At 47.4% G+C, this 12,633-nt stretch overlaps 1 protein-coding gene across 1 annotated transcript in view; it reads right to left on the bottom strand.

Moving 5' to 3' along the window:
- The window catches only part of SYNE2 (spectrin repeat containing nuclear envelope protein 2), a 161,075-nt gene that overhangs the window by 16,854 nt on the left and 131,588 nt on the right, over positions 1-12,633 (bottom strand). Inside the window, exons 101-102 of the mRNA XM_088539613.1 lie at positions 10,136-10,294; positions 8,987-9,153 (exon numbers count right to left, since the gene is read on the bottom strand). Of these exons, the coding sequence (XP_088395739.1) occupies positions 8,987-9,153; positions 10,136-10,294 (326 nt within the window). The remainder of the gene's footprint in view (positions 1-8,986; positions 9,154-10,135; positions 10,295-12,633) is intronic.

Here is a 12,633-nt window from a genome sequence, read left to right as displayed (position 1 = left end):
ACCCAAAAGCCGGGGTGAGCAGCACAGCAGACAGAAAAATAAACTGCCGAGAGCGTTTGCTGCTCTTGCAGCTCTCTGGAGTCCAGCCCTCAAAGCGCAGGCAAACCTTGTCTTCGTTTCCAGCCCTCACACCTTTCCCCTTGCCAAAATTCCTCATCAGCCCATAGGACCAGCCTTCTGCATCACCCCACACTATCTGAGTAGCATCTTTGTACATTTTGGCAAATCTGTCCTCATGTGTTTCGGGAATGTCTGTTAAACCACCTTAGTACTCTCCAACAACTCCTTGAAATTCATATTTAGTACAGATTCCATGAAGACCACTAAAACCCTTGGCATCAAGGCAGCATTCATCTCTCCTTACTTCAGACTGACATCAGAGCTCATCACCTAAAACTCAGGAGTAAATACAGAGAGAAAAATTTAGATGCTGATTTTCAGCAGAGTTGTCAAACACCAGCTTACAAGCTGACATGAACTAAAAGCACCATTTTTTCTCCACGAACTCCAGCAGTCAAGATAATTACCTCAAATACAAACTTAGCACTTAGCACTATGCAGACACTCATGTCAAGTGAAACGCTTCCACCCAGCCCAGTGAGAAGCTGTTTCTTAGGCAGAATCCTTGCCTCATACTGCTGCTTGCATCTCCCTTTTGCCACAGGATTAAGAAATGGGAGGGAGGGAAGGAAAAAAAAATAAAAGCAGATTTCTGAACTAAATCATGAACTCAAGCAACTACCCAGCTGACCCTCATTACCTAAGTTAACACAGTTCAAAAAGTCAAAGCACACATGATGGAAAGGCTGAAACCTTTCCCATTTATTAGCTCCCTGACCTATGTACCAAACCCTGCAGGAACCATCAGTAGCTAAACAAAGCTGACTGCAGGGGTAGTCTGAACACGGGGATCACTGAATGTGCCCAAATGCAGAGGCTGTCAGGGACGGGCACTGACTTTCTTGGCTACAGCAGATTGGTGCAAGCTGGCACCACGTCAGGCACGTGTGTGATTGAAACTGCCCGTGGCTGAGTGCCTTTTGCAGTTGCCTCTTCTAGGATATGATATAACAGTAGGGAACATGCAGGACAGCTGATCTGCGGTGAATACGCCCCGGCAACTGATCTTATTAGCAATCTCAAGGTAATTGCTTAAGCTCACATACATCAGACAGGCACTCTTGATGTAAAGTATGTGGGAAAGATCCTGCATCCTTATCTGATTCGTTATACTGAGGGTACAGAGGAAGGCCAACAAATTGGGGGTTTCATACGGATTAGCAGCATGGGAAGCTGATTCCCCTGGCTCTTGGCCTGAAAGGGCCAGGCAGCATTTTCACTTACTTTAAGAGGAGGGTAAGAACAGAGACAGAAGTGTGCAGGTGGGAAGAGCACAGTCTGCCACTGTTTGACCCAAACATATACACGGCTGCACATTTTTTGCAACAAACAGGCACTCTTTTTGCAAGACACACACACGTTGGGACCATCCTATGCCACAGTTACTTGCTGGCACCACGGCTTACCATGCTGGGCTCAGGAGCGTCTCCCTGCTTCCTTGCTCTCTTTTTTGTTTGTATGCACTTGTTTCCTGTCTTAAGGTTGCATTATTTAAAAAAAAAATCATTCCTTACAAGCCACGTTTATTCAGTCTACGTGCGGGATGACAAGGAAGTGAATGCGGGCAAGGCGATCCAAAGCAAAGCTCAGACAGAGCAGATTATAACTAAACATCTTTATGATTGACAGTGCATTCAATAAATGAGAAAAGCATCCGCTTTAGAGTCCAAGTGTTTTTTTTTTTCAGGAAAAAAATAATATTATTATTCTGGCTTAGAAAGCACTCTAAAATTCAAGATTACCCTATATATGTGGGGCTGTATGTGCTAGCGTTACTAGTGACAGCCCCCAAAACAGCATCACTGTGATCCTGTGAGCTTGTATTTACTTTCTAGCAGTTGCCATTACAGATGCACCAATGTAATTAAGTAATTTAATTGCTGCATATTCCGGATTGAATATGACATTTGTCAGTTGTTTAACCACCCTTAATGCTCTGAGTCATTAATCTCAACCTTGCACTAAACAGCCAGAGTAAAAGAAAAACGTAATAGAAGTTCACCTTAGTGCAGTGTCTACAGAGGAAGGCACTTCTCCACATGTTCATGCTGATTGATTTTTCTTGTTACAGTCAAGACCCACAAAGCCCAAGGTAAAGTTTTGGACTCTACTATGATCAAACAGGTGAGACAAGAGGCCTATAAAATTGTCATTTTTCTAGCTACAGCTCTAATAACAACATAAAAAGGCTAAACATTGCCACAAAACCCACACATTTGCAAAACCCTGGCTCTGTCTGCCCCGTTGCAAGTATTCTTGCAAATTATCTGCTGTTTGCAGAAAAGAGACCTTGTGAACCCTTCGGAGATTCAGCCTGAGGGGGGATATTTGTCCTGAAGGACAGATCTCCTTGGAGCTGGGTGGGGGTTTGAAAGTCACCAAGTCTGGGGCAGAGGCTGCCCCATGCCCTGGTGACCAAACACCCAACATATACTCAGTCCAATCACCCAACATACACTGAATTGCAGCTGCAGTAAGTTCAATGGGGGACATGAGCAGAGGGCATCAATTACCTAGACGGTAGAACGGGATAACACCATAAATGACTGACTGTTTTCTTCTACAGAATATGATTCTCATGTTATCTGGTCACACAGGCAAAACACAGCATTTACTGGATAAAGGCCTAGTTGTGCACAGTTCGCTTACCAACGACAACTGACCAAAAATAAATAATAAATAATCCAAGAAGTATCACCCTCTCTTGAAAAAGACCAACAAACTCAGGCAGCTCATATACCTTGCAATGGGCACAACTTAATTATTTCGTCATTTAGGAGACACATGCATCAGGCACATCAGCCCAGCAAAACTTAGCCTTTACACCAATATATAAGGGGCAGGAAAAACAGAACTAAGAGGTCACAACCAGAAGCCGGTTGCAAAAGTGAACAGCGGGGCTTAGTGCCCTGACCCCACCTGGGTAGGGGGCTCAACAGGCCCTGCTGAAGCTGCCAGTGAACATCAGTATTGGGAGAAAGGTATGGGGGTGTTTCAGGCCCACCCCCCACCAGAGAAGCGGTGCTCAGGTGTCCCTGCTCTGTGACATGCTCGCCCAGACCTAGGGCTTTTGCAAAACGCCTGTGAGCAGCTCACGCCATGAATGACACCCGAAGAGATGAGGGGCGTCCTGACGTCTCGCGCATCCACACGAATGTTAGTGGGGCCCGGCAGCCACAGCCACCGCGTGCGTTTATTATAAGCATAGGATGAGGCGCGATCAGCAGCTGCCGGGATTAGTGCCGGCTTCACGGGTGTGCAGCGAGGGGAGAGCTTTGTTCGGGAGCCGGGAGGCGGCGGCAGCGCCGACGCTGCGCCGGGGCCTTCACGCGAAGCCCCAGGTGATGCCGCCGCTGTGGGCGGCTGCCCCGTGGCCCTCGCGTCTTCCCCCTTCCCCGGCCTCTTCCCCCACCGCCCTGGCCGGGCCAAAGGCACCAAGATGGCACTTACGGCTCGCCAGGGAGAACCATTCCTGGGCGCTCGCGGATGCCGGGCCGCGCCACACGCGAGGAGGAGGAGGAGGAGGAGGAAACCCCTCCTCCGCCCGCGTGCCCTATTTACTCACGGCTTTAGCATCCCGCACGGCGGGGAGGGGGGAGGCAGGCTCGGCCGTCCTCCTCCTCCTCCTCGTCCCCCGCACGCCATCGCCCTCAGCCTGGCGATTTTACCTGGCAAACGGCCGCGCCGCTCCTGGCAACGGCGGCAAAAAAAGCCCCAAGCGGGAGCGTTTCCGCCCCGCAGCAGCGCGAGGGAAGCGGCAGGCGGTGGAGCACCCGCCGCTGCGGCAAGGACGCGGTCGGGAGGCGCCGGGACCCGCACAGAGGATGCTCAGCTCGACCCTCCGCAGGGAGCACCCGCAGCCTCGGTGCCGCCGGAGCGGCTGCAGCAGGGCCTCGAGGCATGGGAAGGGACATCCCCACGCAGGGACACGTCCCTGCTCTCGCCTTCGCTACCGTACACAGCTATTTACGTACAAATTAAAGCTTTTCTGCCACACACTGGCATGTCCTGTCTTTAACCTTCCTGGGCAGGCAGAGGCCTCCAGTGCTGGGAGTGCAGAACAACAGGAAGCAAAAGAGCAGCCCGGGTTTCTGATAGCATTTGTTTAGGGCAAAATAATGCTGGTGGAATTTGTGACCGTCACTACAACCAGTGAAGACAGGTTGGAAAAGAAAGGTAAATAAAACAGGCAGAAATTGGAGGACCTTGGATTAAAAGTCATACACCACCCAGTCAATATCAAAGAGGGGGAGGAAAAAAAAAAAAAGATAATTCCACCAAAAAATGGAAGGAATGACTTTGAGATGGAAACCATTGCAGCCTTGAAGCACTCAGGTGCTCCCTGGCACACCTGCATTTGCATGCCAGCTGCTCCTATTCCCTCCCCGGGCAAATATGCCAGGCTGAAAAAGCTGCCTCTCACCTCTTGCTGCCACAGGGATTTGGACCCTGGCAGGGAAATCCTGGCGGAGGCTTGAGCCACCTCGGCAGTTTATCACAGCTTCCGGCAGGATCCAAAAGGCAACGGTGAGCCAGAAAGTTGGGAAACAGCCCTTGAATCTGGCCCGGTGGAAAAACAAGAGCGGCAGAAAGCAGGGCCGGCGGTGCCTCACCTGGGTACGTGTGACATAACATCGGGAAGCTCCTGATAAGCCGCTGAACTCTGGCACGGCTTTTGCACCGGGGAGGAGCAATGATCCCTCAGGGAGGGGGAGCACAAGGAAGGAAAGGAGGCAGGCGAGATTTCAACTGCATGAGTTTTTGCCCAGAAAATAATTGCAAGGAGGAGATTTGAGAGTTTTGCAGCGACAGACGCGGGTGGTTCGGCTGCATCATTCACCCAGGGTCTCTGCCCGGCAAACACCACCTCACTTGCCCTGCAGGACTGCTCTGCACAGCTCAGGAGCCCTGGGGACTCCTAGAAGGGCACCTGGGCTGATGGGCTGCAGGGCCAGCGCAGCAGGAGGGTGCTCTGCCCCGAGCTGCCCCACGGCCTGCCCTGCCCCAGGGGCACAAGCAGGGAGAGCTGCTTGCAGACACGCAGGGGAGGCACCTGGCTCCCGTTCCGAAGGATGAAGAGTTCAAAAGGAGGCCGGCATCAGCTCACTGCCTCCCAACAAGCCATGTTTGCACAAAAGGGTCGTTGGAAGGGACTCCTGCAACGCGCACAGGGGACTCCCTGGCAGTTTTTGGTGGTGAACGCAGCGCTGGGGGAGCACTGCTCCCTCTGAGGCACGCCGGGCACACAAGCCCCCTCCGTGGGTTTTGGCCACCTGCCACCCCGTGCAAGCTGCACGCCTGCTCTCCAGATGCTTCAAGCCTTCGCTTGGGCAAGCAGGCGAGCACGCAGCCGTCTCTTTTGCTACAGTGCTGTGGCAGCTGGAGAAAACAAGCAAGAGATTTGCTTTCTGGTGCCCGTTTTCACACCAGCAGAGCTTGTCCTCCTGTTGGTAGCTTTATAGCCTTCCTCTACCAAAGACACACGAGCAAGAGAATCTCCGCAGCTTCACGGCTGAACAGAACCGCATTTGCATGCCTGGGAAGCAAACACCCTAACAGCTGATTTATCCCGCGAACATCAGCCTCTCCTGGCGTGCACCGAGCCACGCTCAGGCTTCTGTCGCCACGCAAGGCAAGCGCGCGCATATGACAAAGACATTAAGTCCTGCGAGGGCTGCCATATGGCAGATCTGAGCTTGTCACCACAAACTAGGAGAATCACTTCACAGCCTAAGCGGAGAGCTCACCTAATTTGCCCATCTGTCCCAGGATGTTTATTGGTTTAAAATGATGAAATAAGCTATCAGCAGGAGTGTTGTGTCTCTGCTAGATTGGCCCAGGACTGTTTTGCTTTCATTTTGGTATCACGTAGGCATAGATACATGTACTGCAGCAGGGAAAAGATAAATGCTACTTGCAGTCATCCATGGAGACATGAGAAACGACAGAATTAAAGTCGTCTGTAAAACTTGATTGGAGTCCCTTGCAGACAGGGATTATTTTACAGTCTTTAACCACAGGATCATATCTTACCTGCTGGAAAGCCTGAACCCCCAGGATGGAGGGCTTTGAACAGGCAGTGGAGCAATACGGGCCTTCTCCTCGCGCTCAGTGCATCGCTCAGGGCTCTTTGTGTTGCCCACGTCACAGCCTGTCCTGGAGGCACCGTGAGATTCCATCCTTGTCCTAGGTCCTAGGACACAGGTCCTAGTACTGGGCACTCAAAAGTGCAGTAGGGGCAGCAGGCAGTTGGGCTTTTAAAATAACCTGCTGGCGTTGTCATATTCAAACAACAAAATCTCCAAGTGGTCTCAGACTCAGCACCCGAACGTCAGAAAACCTGCAGCTTCCTGGCTACTGAGCTACAAAGCCAGAAGCAGAACCACCTCCGCACTCACTCAGATGTTGTGAAAATAAATCACTACACGGAGCTTTGCCAGGAGCATGACAAGATTGTTTCTCTGCTGCTGCAGAAGTTACGAATTTTCCTCTGGGCACATACTCCTATCTCAGTGGTAAGAACCCCCCAGGCCTCCGGCACTCCTGCCCTGCGGCATTTGCTCCATCCCAGTTATCTTCCCCAGCAGACAGAGCAGGATCTTGAGCAAGGGGCTACGCCAGGGTATGCCATGATGGGGAGCAGCTCCAAGGTACAGCAGTCTCTCCTCCTCCATGCAATGGGGCCAATCGAAATTCTGCCATCTCACAGTTTTCAGCAGCATCCTGGCTCTGTTAGTGCTGCTTAAATACAATTCTAAGGCTTTTACAAAAGCCAAGTGAAAAGGAGAGAGATGGTCTGTCACTGTGGGGCATCACAACCCACACTCACAGATCACCTCATCTCCAGGCCAAGATCCCTTGCTCTGCCCCTCATGAGGAGGTCCAACTCATGTGATGTCTGCGATCGGTAATGCAACTCCTCCCTCACTGGGCTTAAAAGAGGCTGCGTGCTCAAAAAAGCACAGGTGGGACCTCTTTTGTAGTGCCAGAGTCCACCACCGAGGTGGCAACCTCCATGAACATCTATTCAAGCCTAATTCAGCTCCCTCCTAATTTCTCCTTGACTAGACGACAGTGGAGATGTGCTGCACCCATGCCGCAACAAACAGTGAGGGGACCAGCAAACTTACAGGGCTGCCCCATAACTCTGGTCACTTAAAACCACCTCCTATCAGTCCTTCCAATTCTTCACCCTGCTCCTGAATTGGAGGGAAATCACACATGGAAGCCAGCACGTACAGAAATCTTTCAGGCCAAGAGCCCAGGAACTGTCACATCGGAGCAAATCACCTCTCTAATCGCTGCTACGCTGATGCTCTAGGGAAATGTGCACTAACTTACCTCCAAACACCACCAACACACTTGTCTGAAGGTGAAAGCTCTAAGACATCCCAAGCAGACAGACAAATGCTCAATTGGCAGCAACTACTTGAATAGCAAGCCAGGCATTACTGCAAATATCCCACCAGCTCTTTAGCATATTTTCCTAAATATCACTGGAAACGTGCCATGTTTACTTGATCTTTAAAACACTATGCATTTTAATCTGTGTTTAAGGATTGTTATGATTCATATCTAATACAAAACAAGATGTAAATGACTGCAAAAGTCATTTTAAACACAAAAAGTATGTTGCCATAAGACAAGAACAACAAAAAAAAATCCCGGTTATAAAAGCAAAGCACTAATTCCCACAAATACAACACTGGCACACTGCGAGAGGAACTGTTCCAAAAAGGATCTAACACCTACCTCATCTGCAGATACAAAGAAGGCAGTTTCTGCTTAATCATTCATGGCTCATGTTAATTCTGATCTAATTTCAGGTTAAGGACCAGCACACTTGGCACGGCCCCAGCACAACCACTGACTTCACCTGCCCCGAGCGGAGAGCTGCTCTGGGCCCAGAGGAGCACGAGGTGGGAAGGTACAAGGAAAACCAAAGCTTGGGAGACGAGTTGAGACCAGTACTGATGTTGTGTTGGTCTTTTTATTTCTGTATTGCTAATAAATGCAGGAGGGAGGTGAGACCAGCCCGGCATCCTCATCCCAAGTTGTGGTAGAAACTCAGAAATTATTGTGAAATAAGATAGCCTCAGTAAGAACAATACTATATTTATCATCATGTTCTTAACTCTTTCAATACTGTGAGGATGTTTACTTCAATAAGAAGAGGTCATTGTCTGGACCTTGCAGGTTTTTGTTTTAGTTTCTCCTGGTAATGCTACCACTAGGTTACCACCATGCATAATATATTGAATTTAAAATATAACAAATATAGTAAAATACAAGCTTGTGGTACGGTCTTTCAATCATAGTTAGGGAAGAAAGAACAAATAAAAAAATCACTATTATCTAGGATAATTCCATACACTTTTGAAGATCAAAAGGGAATATTATCATTACATGAATCTGACCTTTTGCAGAGACATACACACACAGGTCAGGGATCTCCTCAGGGTCTAAATATATGAGGATAAAATACAGACTTGTCTTTTAAACAGGAGGCCCTCCTAAAAATACTTCAAATAAACTTCTATCACACAGTCTTAAAACAGCTGTGTTCAACACCAACAGAGAAAATGTTTTGACTCTTCCTTTTACATAGCTCTCATGATTAAAATTATATTATATATGAATTCTTCCACCTTGCCCTCTAGCACTGGGAAAATTAACACATGGTTGCTATGTCGTAATATAGCAACAAGTTGCAACACAACAAAAAAAAGAAAAACTGCAGTTAAATTTGAATTTCAATAATACAATTAATTTTAAGCGGAATTCGCAAATTGTGTCAGTCTGTCTTTGATGGCTGGGGACACTGGTGTCTGACTTCTATCTTAAAACACTGAAAACATTTTCTTACCGTGCTCCAATGACATCAAAGAGATGCTGCCAGCGATCATTGATTTTGTTGAGTTTGTCATCTATTTCTGCAACTCGGCTCTTGTTGCTGGCCTTGATGAGCTGGTCACCCATTTGTTTCAAATGAAGCTTATTTTCACTGAACAGGTTTATTTCTTCCATGCAATCCTGACAAACACACACAAACATTGCTTAGTTCCTGAGCAAAACTGAACCACACTGTCTATTTCTTTCTCCACATGTGGAATGTGAAGATAGGTTTGGCTTGGAATGGCCAAGGATTCTACATCAGTACATAAAACTCACTCAAAAAATCCTCAATGGAAAAGCTCTCACAATGAAGTCACTATGAAAAAAATAAGCAGCTTAAAGTCTAGTAAAGGCCAGCTGTAAGTACTCCTAAAAATAGCAATTTAATGTTCTAAATTTGCCCCTGCTTTTCTAATTTAACTTTATTTTTCAATCAAGTTACCTTGAAAGAACCCAAATTCAAGCCTAGGATGACTTTATTTTGCTGGTATTCTTATCCAGAGGAGATCTGGGATTAGATATTGAGCTCTTTAAGCCACACAGAAAAAACAGGCAGCAAAAACCAGCCCTGTTTTAAATCAAGCTAATAGGAAGGTATTAGAAAGCACTAACTGGACTGAGTACCAACAGGAAGGCACAGGACTACTCCCCATTTCGATCTGTAGATTTTATTTTCGGTTTTGGGAGCTCCTTATTCAGCTCGCATAAGACCTGCCATCTCCTCCAAGTTTTTCTTAGCAGCTGACCCTGCTAGAGACAGTGCCAGCAGAGACACCCCAGGACCCCTCCGATCCCCACAAAGGAGGCTCTGGGGAGCAGCGCACACGTGGGCAGGCTCAGACACAACGGCCCAGGCCCCCACACTGGTCATGAAAACACACCACACTCGACGCCTGAATGCAGCTGGCTGGTACTTCTGCTTTGCATTTTGCTCCCAATATGAGCATTGAGAAGGTAAGAGCTGAGGATAGAGCATCTCAGCACCTTGTAGAGCCTGTAAGTGCTGTTTTTAGACCACATTTCACTTCCCAGGAACAAGGAAGACGTGGGGATATGGGGACTGGCCTCTCTATGATGAGTTACCAGACTGCAATTCAGTAAACACTGTGCAGTTACTTACCTTCTGCAGCTTGTCTATCATGTCCTCAATGCTAACATCTGCAGTCTGCAGCACTTTGCTCTCCATCTGCACCAGCCACGAGCACAGCTCCTTATTCTTCTCATTGAATATGATCCAGGCATTGAGTCTGTCCTCGATCTCCTGCTTACGCAGGGACACCTGCGGACGAGCACACGCATCAACTGCTGGCTATAGCTTTGTCGAGAAGGAAAACAGTGATTACTCTGGTCTAATTTCTAGTCTCCATTTGATTGTGCTCCATTTTGCAGGAGCAGTTATTAAGTATCTCTGGATTTCTTTCTAAAGCCAGCAAGCATATTGTTATGGCATGTTATTTGGCAGAGCGGGGCCAGAAGTTGTCTAGCAAACACCAGATTCTCTCCTTGAGGGGAATGAAACTGTGTGACAGCTTTATAAATAATGGTGTTATACAGCAATTTAAGTATTGCTCAGTAAAATCTTTAAAATGGCAAACAAAGAAGTGACATAAAGTATATAACTAACCACATAAAAATGAATAAAGTCTCATATACAACACAAAATAGATAACATCCCCAGGTAAGTCCTTGTTATTTTGCAAGTGAATCACACAGTAGTTGAGGTTGGAAGAGACTTCTGGAGATCACCTAGTCCAACCTTCCTGCACAAGCAGGGACACCTAGTGCACGTTGCACAAGATCGCATCGTGGTGGGTGAAACGTCACAACCACTAACAGATATTATCACATCTCTGAAACACTTCCCTGATCTTCCATTTGGCCATCTCCTCGTACAGAACCTCAAAATAGCTCAACATCAAAAATCTATCCTTTATCTTGGAAAATGTGTTGGGTTTAACACAAGGTCTAGACAGGAAAACTAAACCACCGGTGCTCCACAATGTTCGAAAGGAACAGGCTCACTATTCTAGTAGTCAGTGCTACCTACCCAGGCCTGACTGAAAAGGCCACTCCAAATACCACAGTGTGGCAGGACACACATCTCCATTTTCACATCTAATGTACTTCATACAGCATGTGTCTCCTTAAAACTTTACTGCTGATTCTCCTCTAACTACCCTCCAGCACTATTTTGTACCTTGGTACAAAGTTTGAGCATCTAGTGGGGAACCAAGACCAACTCCAAGTAATACCTGGATCAAAATGGGAGCTACTGAGTGATCTCTCAGAATTGCTGCTTTTGTCATCTAAATTCCAACTTTTTAAAGAGGGGAGTGGGGAAGTGAATCAGATATCTAAAGCTTTCTTGCTGACTACCTGATCTGAGCAAAGAGATGAGCCCCACAGCACTGTGTTCTTACAGGTTTGCACTTACTGCTGAGTAAGACACCAGACATTCACCCTCTGACAGTGTGTCCCATACACTGACATTCATTAGGCTGGGATCTTCGCTGGCACAAATAGCTAAATCTCTGACCTACATTACCTGGCAAGGGCAGCTATGTAAAAACTAATCCCTCTGAGTGCATCTGCTCATTAAATGTGCTTATTTCCCAGCTTTGTCCAGCATGGGCATCTGGCCGCCCTGCTCCGGCACCCGCGACAGCTGCGGCAGCGTCTCCTCTGCATTTACCTCACAGTTTGTTTTCAGACAATACGTCTTGGACTCCTCTAATCTGATAGCCAAACAAGGCAGTTATGCCGGCAGCAAGGCTGATCCCGTGTACTCGTGTCCTGAGCTGAGCATCCGTGACAGCTCTCTGGAGCCAATTAGGGCTCTGCAACCATTTCCGTGTGTCCTTCAGCTCACGGCACTGAAGAGGCTTCCTCCCACTACAGGTTTGTGTGTGTGTGTGTGTGTGTGTGTGTGTGTGTGTGTGTGTGTGTGTGTGTGTAGAAATTATAGCAACATTAGTGTCACCTTTTTTCTTCTCTCTCCAAGGTAGACTGCTTAAATTTTGTTCCCTTCAGGACACCAAAATAGAAATTTTGAGTAAAACCTGAATTTAAATTACTACAGTCGGAAGTATGCAACTTGGATAGACTGTAACTGGGTACAAAAAACGTAGCTCAATTTTCAGAATCCCGAATTAAAAATATTGACCTATACGTGGGGCAGGAGAGAGGGTGTTTCTGTAATTATTTTCTTAGTTCAGAAACAATAAAAGAGAGAATACGGATCATGGATTAACTGTCAATTTTAAGGCAAAGATACTAAGTTCTTCCTTCTCGTTGCAATGTAAAACAAGAAACCTAAACAACAAGCTCATCACACCAAAGTCTGTGAAATCACCTTGGTTGTTCATTGCTTACTCCGGCAATACTCCCACCAAGTTTGATTTAATTTTGCCACAGTAAGGATAGGACACAAAATAGCAATGCTTCCCCACTACTATTTTGCAAGCTGTGAAACAAAAAACACTCCCTGGCGAGTAAAGCAGGGCCTGAGTTTGCCTTGCTGACATGTGGAGCTATACAGAGCAGCTTAAGACCTTGAAATATTTTGCTTCTCTAACTCCCATGAACGGGGCAAAGCAAACACACATTCAGTCAGCACAA

This window comes from Tinamus guttatus, unplaced genomic scaffold (assembly GCF_059628265.1).
Source record: "Tinamus guttatus ecotype Peru unplaced genomic scaffold, ASM5962826v1 Tinamus_guttatus_pri_ptg000048l, whole genome shotgun sequence".
In the NCBI taxonomy this organism is placed as follows: Eukaryota; Metazoa; Chordata; class Aves; order Tinamiformes; family Tinamidae; genus Tinamus; species Tinamus guttatus.
Note: the sequence above shows the minus strand (reverse complement) of the source record. Positions and strands in the feature narration are given on the sequence as shown.